The sequence below is a fragment of the Carettochelys insculpta genome, chromosome 12, assembly GCF_033958435.1.
Source record: "Carettochelys insculpta isolate YL-2023 chromosome 12, ASM3395843v1, whole genome shotgun sequence".
Lineage (NCBI taxonomy): Eukaryota > Metazoa > Chordata > Testudines > Carettochelyidae > Carettochelys > Carettochelys insculpta.
In genome coordinates, this window is record NC_134148.1 from 14,758,435 (window position 1) to 14,778,860 (window position 20,426).

Here is a 20,426-nt window from a genome sequence, read left to right on the forward strand (position 1 = left end):
CTGCTGCTGAGGGCCCTGGGTGCATGGGACCCCCAAAACGAGGTGGCACTAGAAGCCTGCAGCATCAGTCACCACCACACCTACCTCATGAGGTGGTTGATTGTCTCTGATGCCATTAAGTGGTCCTGTGACATTTACACTGAGCACATGATGGACCACCACCAATACCAGAAGGAGTAACGGAGACATGATGGAGGAGTCACCAGCCTTCCTTAGCAATGCAGACCACCCATCCACATTGGACCCCTATACTGGACCAAACCATTGATGAGAGATGCTGAAAATCAACAGAGACCAGCGGAGAGAGACATGGTCAGGGATTGCTCCCACTCCCTCCCTGACAACTGATGGACTTTACTTTAAAGAGACTCCCAAGATTGCCCACCCAGGAGGGATGCACCCGCTTCCCCCCTTACCCATAGGTGACACCTGCCCTCCCTTACCCTTGTGCTGTTGCCAGGGCTGGGGCCATTTGCTGCCTGCCCTCCCTCTTCTCTGTGTGCCACTCCTTCCACCACTCCCTGCGCTCCCACTTGGACTAAGGGCAGCTGGGGCTGCTTGCTGTTTGCCCTCTCCCTTTCTTGGGGAGGAGTGGCTTGCCCCTACAGTGGCAGAGGAACACTTGGCTCCCACAGGGTCTTGGGCAGCGGGGTAGGGCCTGGAAGATGTGACTCCAAGATCCCTTGGCAAAGGTTCCCCCGCTCTTGGAAAAAGCTATCACCTCTGACCTGACAAACTCGTTACACCAAATAAATATCTACAGGAAGTTCAGATCTTGTCGAGTTTCATAATCACTAAGAGACATATACACAGGTAATATTTAAGGAATAATGTATTTATACTGAAAGTATGCTTTACATATTTGGGGCAGAAATTAGTCCTTGTATATTCAGACAACGGGGGTTATCACCTACCTTGTTTATCTGGTAATGGAAAATCTAATTGTTTAATGCAATACTAAGACTCTGAATGGGAAACCACCAAAGGCTACTGCAAACAGAAACCACCTGAAGGAACTCTACAGTAAGACAGCGATTTGCCCTGTCTGTGAAGAGAAACAAAAGGCTGTTTTTTGTATCAGACAGAGGTGTATTCTGGAGCCATTCACTGGGGAAAACCTTCGTGGAGCAAGGATGTTTTCATGACTGTTTGGCCCCTGCTTCTTGGGAAACCAGCCAGCTCTGCAACAGACTGCACTTTGTGGGGAAAACCTACTCCATTAGCTAAGTACTTTAAATGCTGTTGATTTATGTTTTGTGACTTGGTTCAGATTTTGTGAGGTTGTTTTGTATTACAGCCATTTGTTCCCATCACTGTCTCTTGTTGCTAGTTAAATCTTTATTCTTTCTTAAGTAAATTATTTAAAGTGCTCACAGGTGTTGTGTGGTCTAAGGTAAGCTAGTAACTGGGTTACACTGTCCTGGTTGGAGCAGAGGATCCAGTATTTCTGTGAGCAGCCAGTGTCTGGGGTTGGAGAGCACAGGGGAGTGATTCAAAAGGACATGGGGTGCCCATATTGGTAAGCTGCAAGGCAAAGTCAGGGCTGGCATAGCCCAGAAGAGACTCCTGCAAAGGCTAAAGGGCTGGTAGTGAAAGGGATCTGATAATCCGCTCGGCAAAAGCAAAGCTCTCTTACTCTGAAAGCAGGGGTAAGAAGGCGACTCACTGTCCCAGGTACCCAGAGAACTGTCATGGGGTGCAAGGGAATGGGAAAACAAACATCTCTCGGCTTAAGGGGAGAACAGGGAACCTTGGTATTAGGGCAAGGGGGAACAAAGAATTTCCACTGGGGGAAAATGGATGTGCACAAAGAACCCTCCTATTGGGGAAGATGGGTTAAGGGAGAACAGGGGCACACAGAGCTCCTGGCTTGGGGGATAAAATGGGGAATATGAGGATTAGGAGCACACAGACCCCTAGTTGCAGGAAATTGGGACCTTGGTGTAGGGTGAAGGAGCAAGAGGGCACACAAAGTCCCTGTCATTCAGGCAGATTAGGGGAATAGAGGCACAGAGGGAAATGGCAGAATGGGGACATATACAGAAACTGCCATGGGGAGAATGGGGATTTTGGACTAGGAAACTCTGAGAATATGTGGCTGGGGGAACGCAGGAAGCTGCTGAAACAGAGGGGCTGGGAGTTAGTGGGACTGATGAAGGAATGCGGATTTGCTGGAGCAGGTTCAGTGGAGGGCCACAAAAATGACTAAGGGGCTGGAGCACATGACCTATGAGGAGAGGCTGAGGGATTTGGGCTTCTTTAGTTTACAGAAGAGAAGACCTAGTGGTGATTTAAAAGCAGCCTTCAACTTCCTGAAGGGGAGCTCTAAGGAGGAGGGTGAGGAACTGTTCTCAGTGGTGTCAGACAGCAGAACAAGGAGTAATGGCCTGAAGTTTAAGAGGGAGAGGTGTAGGTTAGATATTAGGGAAAACTACTTCACCAGGAGGATGGTGAAGCACTGGAATGTGTTGCCTAAAGAGGTGGTGGATTCTCCATCCCTAGAGGTTTTTAAGTCCTGGCTTGACAACGTCCTGGCTGGGATGACTTAGTGGGGGTTGATCCTGCTTGAAGCAGGGGGCTAGGCTATATGACCCCCTGCGGTCCCTTCCAGCCCTATCATTCTGTGATTCTGTGAATGCAAGGAGCCAATGATCTGGCATGTGCAAGAAAACTGGCTGACAGAAACTAGGACATGCGAGACACTCCACCCCACCTGTGTATATTTTAGATACAAACAATCACAGAACACACACTGTGCATACGCTACCAAGAGTGCTGGGCAGGATGTTAACTACATGTGTCAACGGACTTTGATGGGAGCTGTGGAGGTAAATCCCTGTAAATGCTTTTGAAAATGTAAGGGGAGTATATTGTTCTAGTGCATTCCTCTTAATGAAGCTGTCAGATACTAAATCAAACAACACAATATATTATAGTTAGGCAAACTTATTTTTAGATTTTACTAGGTTCAAAAAATGAAGTGAAACAGTAGAAACATACTGAATTTCTTGGGTTAAAAATACTGCTTGCCTTATGATCATGAGTCAGAGCAGATTGTGGCTGATAGATACTTTTATTTAGAAGTAGAACTGACTGGGATTTTTCTGACAAAAAATCTGTTTAATCTGAAAATGGTGTTTTGGTCAACTCAGAACTGTTCATGGAGAATATATCTCATTTGATGAAACTTTCACTTGGAAGGATTTCTCACTTCAGGATGGAATTTCCAGTTAAAATGACAGAAAGACCCACCCCAGAATAGACAATATTCCTGTGGTGAGGGCAGTCACCAGGGACGTGGGTCTCAGGTTCACCTCTCTAATTAAGAGCAGGGACTTGACTGTCTGCCACACCCCACAAGTGACCTAACCATCATGCTAGTGGCTGTCAAAAGTGTCTCTCTCTCAGTTGCTTCTAGAGGAATTGTCCATATTAGTATAAATAAGTACTCACTGAGCCAGAGGGACTGACACTGTATTGTGATGGATAGGGTCACATAGTCAGAAGAAGGATTTGAGCCAGCATCTTGCATGTAAGTGCCTTAACCATGGGGCTATTGGCAGCCATGGTGAACGCTGTGAGCAGCAAACAGGAGCAGCTAACAGGGAGTTTGCCTGGGAAAGCCTCCAAGAGGAGCTCAGGTGAGTGTGGCATCTGGGGGGCTGCATTACAAGCTGGTGGGTTGAATATCTGTGCGTGTGTCTGAACATTTGTTTTGTTTTGCAGAGAGGGGCAGCTGGAAAGCGTGTTTGGCAGTTTGGCAAGTTTGCAAGGTGTGTATTGGGAGAGCTTCCTTCCAGGTGGGCCTTCAAGGGCTGATTAGATTGGAGGCAAAGGCTCTGTGCTGGGCCTAACCAGCTAGCAGCTTTACAAGAAGGCAGCCACGGCGAACCCTGTGAGGAACCAACAGGAGCAGCGAACAGGGAGTTTGCCAGGGAGTTCGCCTTAGGGGGAGCCACATATCTGTTTTCCCTTTCTTATAGCTTTGTTTCTCTTGTGCTCTTCAAGGTGGAACTAGAAACATCTAAGGGAACTCTCCGAAAAGGGAAGAAATGGACAGTGGCATGACTAGTGAGAAGTGTGCTGTTGTGACCTGAACGTCATGTGCTATGTTTGTCTTCCTCGCAGATGATAGAAAGGATTTTCTATGTACTAAGTGCAAGCTGGTAGCCATTTTGGAAGAGAAAGTTAGAGGACTTGAGGCGCAAATATCAACCCGCAGGTCCATCAGAGAAAGCGAAGACTTTCTGGATAGAAGGCACCATATAATAATGCAGGAAGAGCAGGCTACTCAAAACAAGGAGGAGAACTGGAAGCATGTTACTCCAGGAGAAAACCAAATCAGGTCTCCCCAATTCCAATGGATTTAAGGAACCGCTTTCAGCCTCTCTGCACAGGTGATACAGGGAATGGATCAGAAGGAGACCCCATGGTTTCTAAGGTATGGGATGTGCAGTCCTAGGGATGCGGGTTCTATGACCACCACCCTTAAGAGAAGATGATGTGTGGTGGTGGTTGCGGACTCTTTCCTAAGAGGGACAGAGTTATCCATGTGCTGTCCAGACCTAGAATCCTGGCAAGTTTGCTGCTTGCCAGGAGCTAGAATCTGGGATGTTACAGAATCTCTGCGAAAAATTGTTAAACCTGTAGACTATTACCCCTTCTGACTTCTCCACGTAGAAACCAATGATACAGCCAAGAGCGACCTTGATGAGATCACGTCAGATTACATAATCCTAGGAAGGAAGATCAAGGAATATGGAGCACAAGTGGTGTTCTTGTCCATCCTCCCTGTGGAAGGAAGGGGTCTGCGTAGGGATCGTCAAATCACAGAGCTAAATGGGTGGTTGCATAGGTGATGTCACAGAGAAGGATTTGGTTTCTTTGACCATGGGATTCTCTTCCGTGAACAGGGATTGCTGGGAAGAGATGGGATCCACCTAACAAGAGAGGAAAGAGCATCTTTGAGAGCAGGCTTGCAAACCTAGTGAGGAAGGCTTTAAACTAGGTTCATCAGGGGATGGCGACACAAGCTCTGAGCTAAGTGGAGAAGCAGGAGGGAACAATTAAGTAGCTTTCCTAAGTGAAGACGAGAAACTGGGCCAACTTCTCTAAAGTGCTTGTACACAAATGCCAGAAGCCTGGGGAACAAAGAGGAAGAATTAGAGGCCCTGGCACAGTCAAAGAAGTACAAGGTGGTTGGAATAATGCAGATGTGGTGGGATGACTCACATAACTGGAGCACGGTCATGGAAGGTTATAAACTGTTCAGGAAGGACAGGCGGGAGAAGAGGAGGAGGAGCTGCGCTCGATGTGAGGGAGCAGTGTGATTGCTCAGAGCTCCAGTACAAGGAGGAAGAAAATTCAGTTGAGTGTCTTTGGGTTGAGCTTAGAGGCAGAAGTGATGTTGTAGTTGGTGTCTGTTATAGGCCGCCAGATGAGGGAGATGAGGTAGATGAGGATTTCTTCAGACAGCTAAGTGAAGCTTCCAAATCACAGTCGCTGGTTCTCATGGGAGACTTTAATCATCCGGACATTTGTTGGGAGACCAATACAGCAGCACACAGACAATCCAGGAAGTTTCTGGAGAATGTTGGGGATAATTTCTTGGTACAAGTGCTGAAGGAACTGACCAGGGTCTGTGCGCAAATTGACCTGCTGCTCGCATACAGGGAAGAACTAGTAGGAGAAATAAAAGTTGGTGGAAACCTGAGCTGCACCGACCATGAGATGAAAGGAAGAAGAGTGAGTAGTAACATACAGACCCTTGATCTCAAAGAGCAGACAGACTCCCTGAGAGAACTGATGAGCAGGATCCCTTGGGAAATGAAGATGAAGGGGAAAAGAGTTCAAAAGAACTGACAGTATTTGAAAAAAGAATTACTGAAGGCACAGGAACAAACCATTCCACTGCATAGTAAGAAATGTAAATATGGTAGGCAAACAGCTTGGCGTAACAGGAAATCCTTAGTCACCTTAAACTCAAAAAGGATGCGTACAAGAAATAGAAATGTTGACAGTTGACTAAGGAGGAGTATAAACATATGGCTGGAGAAAGCCAGGGAATAATCAGGAAAGCAAAAGCACAACTGGAACTGCAGCTGGCAAGGGATATGAAGGGTAAGAAGAAGGGTTTCTTTAGGCATGTTAACAATAAGCGGGTTATCAGAGAAGGTGTGGGGCTGTTACTGGATGAGAGAGGTAATCTAGTGACAGATGATGTAAGAAAAGCTGAAGTACTCAATGCTTTTTTTGCCTCCATCTTCACGGACAAAGACAGCTCCCACACTATGGTGCTAACCAACGAAGGGCTATCTAGAAAAACTAGATGCACACAAATCCACGGGTCTGGATTTAATGCACCCAAGGGTACTGAGGGAATTGGCAGATGTCATTGCTGAGTCTTTGGCCATTATCTTTGAAGACACTTGGAGATTGGGAGAGATTGGAAAAAGGCAAACGTAGCGCCCATCTTTAAAAAAGGAATGAAGGACAACCCAGGGAAATACAGACTGGTCAGACTTACCTCAATCTCTAGGAGAATAATGGAGGGGATCCTCAAGGAATCCATTTTGGAGCACTTGGAAGAGGGGAAAGTGATCAAAAGTAGTCAACATGGATTCATGAAGGGCAAGTCCTGCCTGACCAATCTGATTAGTTTCTATGATGAGGTAACAGGCTTTGTGCACATGGGGAAGTCACTGGATATGATATACCTTGACTTCAGCAAAACCTTTGATACAGTCTCCCACAACATTCTCGCCCGTAAGTTAATGAAGCATGGACTGGATCCTGGGACTGTAAGATGCAGAGAAAACTGGTTTGATGGATGGGGCCAGCAGGTAGTGGTCAGTAGCTCAATATTTGGATGGTGGTTGGTTTCAAGCCGAGTGCTGCAAAGCTTGATTCTGGGGCCAGTGTTGTTCAACATCTTTATTAGTGACTGGAATGAGAGACTGGATTGCACCCTCAGCAAGTGTGCGGACAACACAAAGCTAGTGGGAGAGGTAGATCTGTTGGAGGGTAGAGATAGGATCCAGAGTGACCTGGATAAATTGGAGGATTGGACCAAAAGAAATCTAATGCGGTTCAACAAGGAGAAGTGTGGAGTCCTGCACTTGGGACGGAAGAATCCCAAGCATTGTTATAGGCTGGGGATCGACTGGCTAAGCAGCAGTACAGCAGAAAGGGACCTAGGGGTTATGAAAGGCTGGATACAAGTAAGCAGTGTGCCCTTGTAGCCAAGAAGGCCAACGGCATATTATGGTGCATTAGAAGGAACATTTCGAGCAGATCTAGAGAAGCAGTTGTTCCCATCTACTCGGCGCTGGTGAGGCCACATCTGGAATATTGTGTCCAGTTTTGGGCTCCTTGGTATAGAAAGGATGTGGATTTGCTAGAGCAGGTGCAGCAGAGAACAACAAAAATGATTAAGGGGCTGGAGCACAAGACCTATGAGGAGAAGCTGAGGGATTTGGGCTTGTTTAGCTTACAGAAGAGAAGACTGAGGGGTGATTTAATAGCAGCCTTCAACTTCCTGAAGAGGAGCTGTAGAGAGGAGGGTAAGAAATTGTTCTCAGCGATGCAGATGGCAGAACAAGGAGCAATGGTCTGAAGTTACAGAGGGAGAGGTGTAGGTTGGATATTTGGAGAAACTACTTCACCAGGCAGGTGGTGAAGCACTGGAATGCGTTGCCTAGAAAGGTGGTAGATTCTCCATCCCTTGAGGTTTTTAAGTCCCGGCTTGACAAGGTCCTGGCTGGGATGACTTAGTTGGGGTTGATCCTGCTTGAAGCAGGGGACTGGACTTGATGACCCCCTGAGGTCCCTTCCAGCCCTGTGAGTCTATGATTCTGGAGGACGTGCCTCCATTTTTGGGAGACTTCCACCTTAAAATAGAATGGGATACTGTCTGTAATTTTGAATTTTTTCATGGGATGGGAAAACCATTTCCTGCATAGCTGTATTTAGGAATCAATATTTTCCATGTAGCTGAAAAAATTAAATGCATTCCTATATGATACAAGTAACATGCATCATCATTTCATCTCCCATGCATGTTTCATCATGTTGTGTCTATTGAAAGTAAGCTTGTTGTATAAAGCCTCTTGCTGAGTCCAGCACAACACAGATGTAAGTTCTATAACTTTCAGTCACTGCTGGTTTTAAGTCCTGTAAACTTCTGTTAGTTTTGTAATGGTATCTTTGTGAAATAGATTTAGCTGTGTTCTATATAGTTATATTTTGTTTCATAAGCTTGTAGCAGCTGCTAAGTCTATATTAAGTATTGTAAGGTAGTAAGAAATTGCTTATAGATACCATAAGTCCGTAAGAAATCCTGGCTGTTCCTTTGCAAAAGAAATTGCTTTCTCTGAAGTGAGCTTTCCTTTGTGTGAGTGAGGAAAGTGTGAATGTGGGTGTGTGCGCAATGGAATCAGTTCCTGAAGGCAGCCTGTCTGGACAACCAGCTGCCAGCAGCACCTGGATGGACAGAGAATAACAGGAGCTGAGCCCTGGAAAAGAGCCCACTCAAGGAAGAGAAAGAGACCACATCAAGAGAAGATAAAGTCCCTTCTGCTGTTAGCTACATGGCATGGTCATAGAGTCTTGGGCCAGCGGTGGTGACTCGTACATTGTTTGCGGCAGTGCGACAGGACAATTGTTTTTGGACTGAAACATACAAAAAGATGGATGCAAAGCTATAGTTCTTGCCATCAACACTCTGCAGGAGTTAGTCTCTGTTAGCTGGGGAGGCAGGAGAAAGCCTCTGGCCCAGGGCCCCTCTTGCTCTCTCCAGCATGGGTGGGACTGCCTGCTCCTGAATACTACACTGACAAGAAAGAGAGCAAGCTGACAAGGGGGTCCGACAATCAACTCACCGCCCCGGATTCATGTAGGTAGACACACTGGACCTGATGGCTTCCTCTGCTGTTCCTGTGCAACTCTTCACCTGTGTGAGCTTGCCTATGTAAGTGTCTGAGTGTGAGAAGGGTCTGTGTGTGTATGGGTGTGTGCTTGAAAGCTAGTTCCCCTCTCTCCTCTAATCCAATAGTGACATTTAATAAAATACATATGAGTGTAATCAATGGGTAGTCTCTAGTGCAAATTAGGGTAACAATGTCAATTTCTGACCTAGTTACATACAGCAGAGGGATCTCAAGTAGCCCCTGCCCCTCCTTGTTTCCCGCCAATGGTAATGAAGCTAGATAATCAGTATTGAAAACTGAGTCAGTGATACAACATCAACATCAGCATCAGACAGACAAAGTCATGTTGAAGTTGGATATGTGCAGAATTTCAGAATGTGGGGGTGGGGGGAAAGGGAGGGTTAACACTAATCAAAGGCCAAAGTTCTGGTACATTTAATGTTTGAACGTTATTATTTACTATTTTAATTTTGCTAGCAGGAAGAGGCCCCAGTCAGGAACTGGGCCCCACTCTGTTAGCCTTGTACCACAAATATTGGAAAGATGATCTCTCGACTAAAGGTTTATATGCAGTTTCTCAACAAAGACTATCAAATACTGTTCCCAAGATATTTGAATCTGGATAGGGGATTATTTTAAAGTGGAGGGAGGACAATGCTAAAAACAGAGCTCTAAGCATAATTTAAAATATTCACTTTGGTTCATTGCTTACAAGTAAGTAAGTGCTCTGAACAGACAGGTGGTGTTTGAACATCATCCAAAATCAATTATGAGACTATCACGAGGAAATGTAAAATTAAATGAGAGCTGTGAAATATGTGACATTTAAAAAAGCAGACATAAAAAGTGAGGTGAGCACAGCCAGCATTAAGGCAGTCTGGATTAGAAAAAAATATCAAGAAGGTGGTACTGTTGGGCTCCAAGAAATGAATAATACAGGCAAGTGTAATCATCACCCACTCCCTCAAGGTCTTTGACTTTGCATGCTTATTCTCATTATACATATGGGAAGTAATAAAAACATTAAATAATATCCTCAAAGTAGTTAATTGAGTTTAGGATTATTTGTGATCAGTTTCCTTATCTAGAGAGTAAAACAAAAATTGTGAGAACTGGACACCTTTGTTTTTGCTCATATTGATTGAAGTGGTAGCTCCACAGGAATTATTCTTATACCTTTAGGTAGACATGGCAGAATTGTTTATTGTGATTCAAAGAGCAATGGGTTTTATATTCCAAGGAGGGAGCTGTTAGAAAACTAAAATGAATATATTTTCCTTTAGTCTTGAAAGTACAGGTTCTTTAAAAAACAATGTAGGATCTTCTAATTCACTGGCAAATTTACCCTAAAGTTTAGTAGAAATATGTAAAGCTTCCTCACAACTCATGTACCTTTTGCAAATTATTTAAAGTACAAGGTCAGTACATCAAATGTACATAATGTAAATATCGACATGTAATAGAATACAGTGAGTTTCAACATGTGAATTTGCACAACTATTGCATGCACAAGCCCAAAGAAAGAAGATTCATGTAGTATAAGTTGCAGATTTCCTCATGATTATGATATGTGTAAATTCTGTGTGGCTAAGCAATACAGCACCTACAGCATATGGAAATTACATCATCATGAGGGAAAATGGGATACTACAACAGAATTACATTACGTGATTCCAAAAAACACCATTATTATCAACAGCTGTTATCAAAAGCCCACTAAGGAGTCCTGATAATAAACAGTCACTCACCATTGTAACTTTTATTTTTCAAGATGTGTTGCTCAGATCTAAATAGGTGTGTATGTTACATGCAGAGTTGCCAGGAAGCTTTTAGCCTAGCTGCTATCTGTGGAGCACCCTGAGCTGGTGCCGCCGTGTGGTGCCCTATATATGATCCTGCCAACCTGACTGTCCCCTCTGTTTCTTCTTGCTAGATACTCCAAAAGACAGGAAGGAGAACAGGTATCAAATAGATACGAGCTACACGTCTTGAATAACAACACTTACAAAGCTAACTTTCCTCTTCCTTGAGCATTTGCTCATATCTATTCTAAGGGGGTGATTCACAAGCCTCAACCAGATGGAGGGGTCAGACTCAATACATGGCTAACTCAACTACCGCGGCACCAAAGGCTGCATCACATTAGACAGCTGCATGATGACGTAGTCCAACGTGAAGGTACGTACCGAAGAACACATCATGGCTCCACAGATCTCCTGAAGAGGAACATGAGCCAGGAAAGCAACCGAAGAAGCCTGTACTTGTGTGAAATGAGCAATGAGAGGCAGCGGGGAAATACAAAATATCTGAATGCACACCATAATCCAGGAAGCGATGCGCCGTGATGAGACTGGCAACCCCTTCGTACAGTCCACCAATACAATGAATAGTTGTGAGGATTTGTGAAAGAGCTTAGTCCAGATGATGTAAAAGGCAAGAGCCTGCTTGACAGAGGAGTGTGGCCTTTGTTCCCATGAGGTCTAATGAGCCTTAGGGTAGAAAACAAGAAGGAAAATATTCTGCCTGGTGTGGAAGCTAGAGATGGTGGAGGATGAAAGGGAATGCTGACTTTTACCAGTCGGGGTCCAGCCATCACGAGAGGGCATGAGCAATGTGGTGGGACACCATGATAACTATGTTGACGTTGTCCCACCACCGACAATAATGCTAGCCAAGACTGGAGGGGCTCGACCCAGGAGTTTGAGGCACATTCTGTCTGTAGTCACTGGAAAGTTGGAAGTAGATTTCAGAATCTCCATCAAAGCCCCAAAGTTGTGTTCCAACAGGAATGCCTTGGCGGTATCCAGCACTGTCCCAATTAATTTGATCCTTTGCATAGGAATGAGAGTAGACCTCGTGGTTGAGCAACAGACCTAACTGGTCCAATGTTGCTCTGGTAAAGGTGGCATGTGCCTCCATGTAGCAGAAGGATGAGCCCTGCAGAAGCCAGTCATCCAAACAGGGGTGAACCTGGACCTCATGGTGTCTGAGGAAGGTCACCACCACTGCCATACATTGGGTAAACACCCAGGACACCACTGAAAGCCCGAAGGGAAGAGCCATGAAATGGAAGAGTGACTGCCCCGCCAGAAACCACAGGTATCAACTGTGCAAAGGCTTGATCAAAATATGAAAGCCGACATCCTTTACATTGAGGGTGACATACCAATCCCCCAGATCCAGGTAAGGGATAATGGAACCCAGGGAAACCATCTGAAACGTGTGGTTGACAATAAACTTCCAGAGTTCCCTGAGGTCTGGGATGGCATGAAGGGCCTTCTTGGTCCTGGGGACAAGGAAATATTGGGATTAGAAAACCCTGCCTCTGAAATCCTGAAGAAAGTCCTCCCCTGCCCACTGATTCAGTTGTGTGAGAAACTCCTCAAGGGGAAGTTGCTCAGGAAAGGGGTCCCTGAAGAGGGTGGGAAGATAGGAGGAAGTGAAACAGGATAGAATAGCTAATTTCTGCTGCCCAAAGGACCCAGCAGTCTGAAGAGATGGTAGTTCAGGTGCAGTGAAAGTGGGACAATTAGCTGAGGAAAGTCAGGGAAGGATCCAGAACCTTCAAAAGGACATCTTGGACCCCTAAGAGGATTTCATCTGGCCTGATCGGGTACCAGCCTGCACCAAGGACAGTTTCTGATGCGACTAGCATGGCTGTCACTGGGAGCAGTCAGGCCCAGCATGAGGATGGACGGACCTCTGCAAGGGGTAGGGATGAACACCTTTTGCTGCATGGATGGGGTATGCATGCCCAAGGAGTTCATCTTATTCTGGAAATCCTTGAGATTATGTAGATGGAAGTTTGTTTTCTTGGCAGAAAGTCCCACCCCACCCAAAGGAAGATCGTGAAATAGTTTGTTAGACCTCAGGAGGAATCTCAGAAAGTTGGAGCCAAGCATCCTGCCACTCAGCTATGTCAGAGTCAAGCACTTGTGCTTCTGAATCCACCACATCCAGGGAAGCCTGTAGAAAAGTGTGGGAAACTGCTTTTCCACCTTAGATCAGGATGGAACATAATGTCCTTGAATTTGAGGAAGCCTCTGTTATTTCCAGCTGGTCAACACCTGCAGACCCTCACCTGTCCAGGGACAAGGGGGCTCCCCAATGGCCAACTCAGGAGTGGTTTTGAACATCCTAGGCCTTTCATCAAACCCAAGGCATGATGCTTGCTGCCCCTCAGTGGCCCCCTCCATGCCCCAAGTGAAAGAGGAAACATTTAGACATCCTCTGCACAAGATCAGGTGCCACCTGTTAGGGAGGCCCAGGAGTTATAACTGTAGCAACTCAGGATAGCTAGCTCCTTCACTACCCTGAGCAGCAGGCCCCCCTCATGTGTAGACCTTACTGATTAATAAGCCCAAACATTCAGTGTCCTTAGACTTCGGTGCTGAGGCCTGGTGATGCTGTTGTTCCTTTTCATTCACTGCCTCCACTACTAAGAATACAGTGCAGGTTGGGTGAATAAGTATTCAAAGCCCTTGACAGTGAAAAAATACTTCTTTTCTACCCCCTTAGCAGTCGGAGGATGGAGCCAGGTGTTTGCCAGATACTCTTGGCTGACACCAGTACAGTTTTGTTAATGGGGAGGGCCACCCATGAAGGATGTCAACCATAGGTCACCCTCTTCAATCACCTCCTCCACTGGGAGGTCAAGGCTAAGGGTACCTTTCGGAGGAGGCCCTGCAGAGCTCTATTGTCGATTGGGGGAAGGCCTATGAAGGAAATTCCCACCACTGTCTCATCTAGGAGGGAACTTGAGGGAGCTACTGGAGGGAGAACCATCTGCACAACCCCTGGCTGCCCCTGCATGTGGGGTGGGGTGTCCAGCCTGGACTCAGGAAGGAGTGTCACAGATGGCACCTGACCTTGTGCAGAGGATGTCTGAATGTTTCCTCTGTCATTCAGGACATGGAGGGGGCCACTGAGGGGAGCAGGCATCATGCCTTGGGTTTGATGGATGGCCCAGGATGTTCAAAACCACTCCTGAGGTTGCCATTGGGGAGCCACCTTGTCACTGGGCAGGTGAGGGTCTGCAGACATTGACCAGCTGGAAATAACAGAGGCTTCCTCAATGAAGGAGAATCCATGTTCCAAAAGGCCTTGCAGATCTTACACTTGTGAGCTTGCCAGCTTGAAGCTTGGTGGGCTTCATCCAAGCACCAGAGATACAAGTTGTGGGGGTCACTTGTTGACATGGACTTGAGGCAAGTCCTTCGGCATGCCCCAGGCCCCAAGGGGAACATGGGTGGGAAGGGAAAACTGCTAACCCTTACAACTACTAAACACAAAATGAAGAGGTGGCAACACTAGGGACATGTGGCTCTTGTAAAGTAAAGGATCCACAGTTCCAGCAGTCATCACTGGCAGTAAGAAGGAACTGAGGGATGGTCTGGTTGGCTGGCTCATACACAGTGCACCACACTTGTGCCACTTCAGAGGGCTTCACAGCCAACCCAACGGATGGATAGCAGCTCAGGTAAAACTTGCCAGCAGCTGTTCATATGGTGAGCACACACCTCCTTTGAATAGATATGAGCAAGCACTTGAAGAAGAACAAACAGTTTTTCCATCTGACTAACTTTTGGGACAAGGAACGTGCTAATGCAGAATACAGAATCACAGAAGGGAAAGACTACACCATACAGTTTAGTCTGCAGCAGGGCAGGATTGCGCCTTGCAGCTTGATTATGTACAGTAATGAAGTAGCACATTTTATTGGCACAAGGGGAGGATCTAATTATTCTGAAGAGTAATAACAGGGCACTGAATGAAAATATGTGAAATCATTTTAATCTACAACTACAAACATTACCCCATATTATCATCTTAGCATTGCCAAGGTGGCACCCTCCTGTCACAAGATGCCAATAGACATTTGCTGTGTTTTAGTGAGAGAGAAAGAAAGAAAGAAGGGAACACGAACTTGGAAGCAAGGAACTGAATCAGACTGGGGAGTCTATAAAGAAAAGAGGAGAAACAAACTTAGTTAAAAGGCTTTGTGTTAACAGGGCCTTTGGGCTTAGGACAGTGAAAAGAAAAGAAAACCTCCGGCCCAGATGTTCAGCTGATAGAAGAAAGTGTATCTCTAATGTTCCCAGCGCATTAGCTGAGGATCTGGCCCAGAAAGCTGAAGGAAAGGAAGAGAGGGGAAAAAATCAGGGATAAATAGGAAAGGATATTTGTATCTTAAGGAGAGAAAAGATAGGCTGTTTTGGACCTCTTGTCCCTGAAATCAAGAAAAATAAGTAGTATCTAAAGCCATGAGAAGAAAGAAATATGGGAAAGCCAGAAAACTTGAAGAATTTACATGGGAACAGAAAAAAACAGAAACAAAGTGCAGAACAGAAAGTGAGGAAAGACATCCAAAATGGAGAATCCGGGAGAACAAAGAACAAGAAAAAAGGAAATTGAGAAAAGGGATAGAAAAATATATACAATTTTATGCCTAATTCATTTTATTTCCCATTCAAATTTCTTGTCACAAAAAGGGATCATAAAGAAAAAAAATGTTGAGTGTGGTTCAGCTTTTAGGAAAATGAAATAATCTTCAGTCCAGTCATGGCTGTCAGGAAAAGAAGAGCAACCAGGCACATTAATATTCTGGTGGGAACACTGTCATTGGTATGTTTTTGTTGCTGTGAAATGTGCTGCTAAATGACATAAAACAATCATGAGTTAAATTTCTCTGAATATTCATCGTTTTACTCCCGAGTGCATGACATTATTGTTACTCTAGACAGAAGGCTCTTATCAGGGCTGAGCATCAGTTATTCTCTCTTTCATTAATGAAAGGTGAGAAAACTCCTTTGTGATCAAGTCCTTTAGTTATCAGGCATCTTGCAGCTGAGATCATTTACAGAAAGGAAAAAAAGAGACCTCTGGTTCTGTACAAAATACACAATATGATAAAAATAATATTTTGATTAGTATTTTGAACACTCTTTCTCACAATCTGAAATAACAGATCTCTTCTCAACACTGTGGCTGTGTCTACACTAGCCCCAAACTTCGAAATGGTCACACAAATGGCCATTTCGAAGTTTACGAATGAAGCGCTGAAATGCATATTCAGCGCTTCATTAGCATGCGGGCGGCCGCAGCACTTCGAAATTGATGCGGCTCACTGCCCGCGGCTCATCCAGAGGGGGCTCCTTTTCGAAAGGACCCCGCCTACTTCGAAGTCCCCTTATTCCCATCAGCTCATGGGAATAAGGGGACTTCGAGCTAGGCAGGGTCCTTTCAAAAAGGAGCCCCGTCAGGACGAGCCACACGGCGGCGAGGCACATCAATTTCGAAGTGCCGCGGCCACCCTCATGCTAATGAAGCGCTGAATATGCATTTCAGCACTTCATTAGTAAACTTTGAAATGGCCATTTGCGTGGCCATTTCAAAGTTTGGGGCTAGTGTAGACGTAGCCTGTATGAGACATAAAAGAAAAAGATGATGGAACAAGCATTGCATGTCTGTTTATTAAAACACACACATACACAACTTACATGGTGGAGACACCCAATGAGAAATTGCATTTAACGTCACTTTTAGAGCTTTGACTTCATTGCACCCGCTAACAAATATCACCTCCTCAGCCCACACTCTCCACCACCAATTATCTAAGGTTCCAAACACAAAAAAACTTCTGATCAATTTTGTAACCAGCTGATGGCATGTGAAGGGATTTGTATCCATCTATCACCAAGGATACTGGAACAATTTTTACAGTGGGGGTGCAGAGAGCCATTTAACCAAACTGTAAACCCTGCGTATAACAGAAACCACTTCAAGCCAGGGTGCACCGTAGTTACAGCACCTGTGTACGTTACTTGATTAAAATGCAGTAACTATGGCAGCTAACAAAATGTTGCACCACCCAGATACCTACACCAGCACATGGTCGACTTTCTATAACCCGTTCAGGCTCACTGTTGTATTTTCCAGCTAAAATAGGATTTTTAACTATGCCTACGTAATTAGTTGGGCCAGTCCTTCCTCCCATCTCTGTGCAAAATACTAAAGTGTATGACTGCACATATAGCTGTTGCTGTTTTGTGTGTATGTCCTCTGCTCCTGCTGCGACACTAATGCAGCGCTGTCTAGGTTTGCCAGCTCTTACTTATACAGACAGCATGATGGCTGACAACTGCACCTTGTTACTTGTGAAGTTAAAGGTCACTTCTTAGCTGTTCCAAAATCTCTTTTCCTGACAAAACTTTTATACCACATCAATCATCATTGATTTTACATGCCCCATGTATAAAACACATACATGCAAAGAGATCTATACATAACATACAGACATATTGGCAGTGAGAATATTCATTAAAATGTACTCACCATTTGCAGAACATCAGAAGAGACCATCTGCATGCAGCACATTGCTGTTGCCAAAGCACAGACAATTGTGGAGATGATATTGAGTGCACACACGCTGAACAACAGATCCTGCGAAAAGACACACATCAGAATGTCACTTCTTATCTGGGTGATACAGATGACAGGATTGCAAATATTTTTAGCAGATTTGATAATAAATGTTGTCATTTGTTATTGACTTGATATAATCAGCTGTGTATAATTCACTCAGCATGCAACCATTTCTCTTCTCTGAATACACACACACACACACACACACACACACTCACAAAATCATAATAAAAACAAAAGCAGACTATTATTCAGAGATGCATCTGAGGACAAAAAAATATGTTTTTATGTGTTTCAGTTTCCACACTCCACTGTTAGTACACAAACCACTACAACTTTTCTTCGGCAAAATGCAACAAACAACTGTTACCAGAAGAGGATATGAATCTTATTTCTAACGTTTAGAAATACATTGATCCATTTAATTGCTGTCAATATTTTAAACATACAAGTTAAAATGTTATTTGCTTTTAAAAATGTCAGCAGAAAAAGTGGTACAGAATAGAAATGTACATTCTTATTCCAGACACCCTACACCTCAGGAAAAGCATGTTGGAAACCCAGAATGGCAAAAGACAAAGGAGTCCATCAAGGTCTGTGTCCTCATGTTGTGTTAGCAGTTGCACAATGCTATGTTTTCTGAAGAACAACAATACCAGGGAATTAACAGAAGTAAATAATGTATTGCCCAGCTTTAAATACTTGAAATTAAAATAGCCTTTTTCCAACATATTTATAATCTTTAAAATGCATTCATTCCTTACAGCCACCTGATTTGCATTACTGTATTTAACACTGGAGAAAATAACTGTGATTCACGGTATCAGAATACAATTTATAAGCTAATATACTTTCTCTGCATTTAGTAATTATGCACCTCCTGGGCTACACCTCTGCAAATATAGTGATGCGTCAAAAGAACTGAATGATCAGGTTGTGAAAATGGTTCACAGTGGATATATGAAAAAATCCTGCCAACTGAAGGACAACAGAACTCAATAGAAAAGGAACATTTTGAGGAATCTAAGTCTTTGTCTTAAAATTATGACATTTCTATCTATCCCTTCCAATAGCTAAATAACCTACATGCTGTAAATCAATGTACTGCTATCTTGTTGGCTCAAGGATGTGTGAAATAATAGTACCAACAGATGCAAATTTATCCTTGACATCTTAATTACATACTCCCCAAGTGACCAACATTGGAGAATGGAAACCTGCCAACCCAAGGAAAGCATATTAAATCCAACAAATGGAGCAGCAAATTCCAGTCACATAACAGGATACACTGGGCTGGATCTATTCTTGCAGCTCTGCTCATCTGTTTGCTGTTTTCTCAGTCAGCTGGCTGGCACAAGGAGTAATGGATCATTTGGGCCCAAAGCAGAAAGGCAGGGAGAGAGGCAGTCTCTCCCCTCTACAAGTGAAGGAGGACTCACTGAAGCAAAATGAAGTGTTGACAAACATCACGAGTGTCAGGTTACTTTAATGGGTTAAACTGGGGAGGTTCTGCAGATAGTCAGCTGGGTAAAGCAAGTAGAACAAAAAGAAAATAAAAAAAAAAGGGAGGCGGAGAAGGAGAAAGAAAGATTGTGAAAGTCCTAAGCTCTATAAGTGAGCCTAGGTGATGAGACAGAGAGAGACTGAGACATGATATAAAGGGAGAGGAGCCTCAATTATCAGGAACAAGAAACTTGGTGTCATCAGCGGAGCATATACCAGTGAAAACACAATAAAATTCCAGAGCAGGTTCACCAAAACAGTGTACATAATAAAGTCTCAGAGGTGTAGCTGTGTTAGTCTACAACTTCACAAATTACTCTCCTAATAATCCCCTAATACATACTGGTGGGGGTGGGAGAACCCAGGTCCACCCACTACTCTGGGGCCCAGTCCAGAGATCCTGTAAATAGCAGTTGTCTGCTGTCTCCTATTCATTAAAGTTCTTCTGCTATTCTCACTCCCTGGGCCACTTCCTCATGGCCCTGGCACCATCCTTGCCTTTACTTTGTCTGAGGCTACATCTATACCACGAGATAAATTCAAATTTATTTATATTGATTTCCTAATTATGGAATTTATAAGTTCAAATTTGACCATTCTCACTTCCCACGTGCTCCTCACAAAGTTGAGTTATTGCTGCCACACTCAAATTGCCTAAGATCGACTGTTGCAGTAGTGCATTGTGGGAAAATATCTCACAGGTCCCTCATCTCCGTAGCATTCTGGTATGCTCATTGATCTTGACATCATCTTCCCACTTTGCATTTTCCTCATTCTCCTCCTGAGCCCTGAAAATATGCCAGTAGTAAAACCCCCAGTATCTTAGCCACTGGGGGAGACTTCACCATGGCAGCTGCAAGCCCCCAAATAGCTTTCCTGCCCTTGAAACCCTAAACACCCACAATCTATCGAGGTGCTGTCTGGAAGCATGGTTAGCACCAAATGATAGGCACATCCTTTTACTGAGTGGGGGGCTACCCACCTGATGTGACAGAGCACAGGAAAGACCCAGAATGTGTGGCACCTGAGGGGGATGGAAGGGGGCTCGTATACAAATGTAAACCTCTGTGAAGAAGATTCTTGGCGTGTTATGCAGGTACGAACCCCACAACAGCCTTGTTGACACATGGTACAGTGGGGCAGTGGCTGGCACCAGGCAGTGCAAAATAAAATAACAAGTGAAGAGACAGAGCCGTGAACTCTCTGCAGGGGCTGTTTGGATGGGCAGATGCACTCACAGCGTTAATAGCAAAGAAAGAAAGCCATTTCTCAGGCTTTCATACAAACACGAGCCCATGGCCAAAGGCTTCCTGTTACCTGAAGATCAGCAGCCAGAGCAAAGCAGTGAGAGAGGCATTGTGGGTTACATACAGGACACCAATAGAAGCTAATAAATTTGATTTTAAGATGTGGCGCTTCCACATTGGCCTTTAATTGAACTCCTGAATTTGAGCTTGATACCTATCAGGTAACTGCGATTTTGTAATCTTGAAATTACTGCACCCTAAATCGAGCTAATGGTATTTACAGTGAAGACAGTTGTGGTAAAATCCAGCCAAGCACAGTCTTCAG

General features: G+C 44.6%; 1 protein-coding gene across 2 annotated transcripts in view; it reads right to left on the minus strand.

The window, feature by feature from the left end:
- Positions 1 to 20,426, minus strand: part of ENTREP2 (endosomal transmembrane epsin interactor 2) — a 458,153-nt gene that overhangs the window by 68,207 nt on the left and 369,520 nt on the right. For both annotated transcript variants that reach the window (XM_075006820.1, XM_075006819.1), the window contains exon 5: positions 17,262 to 17,369. In XM_075006820.1, the coding sequence (XP_074862921.1) occupies positions 17,262 to 17,369 (108 nt within the window). The remainder of the gene's footprint in view (positions 1 to 17,261; positions 17,370 to 20,426) is intronic.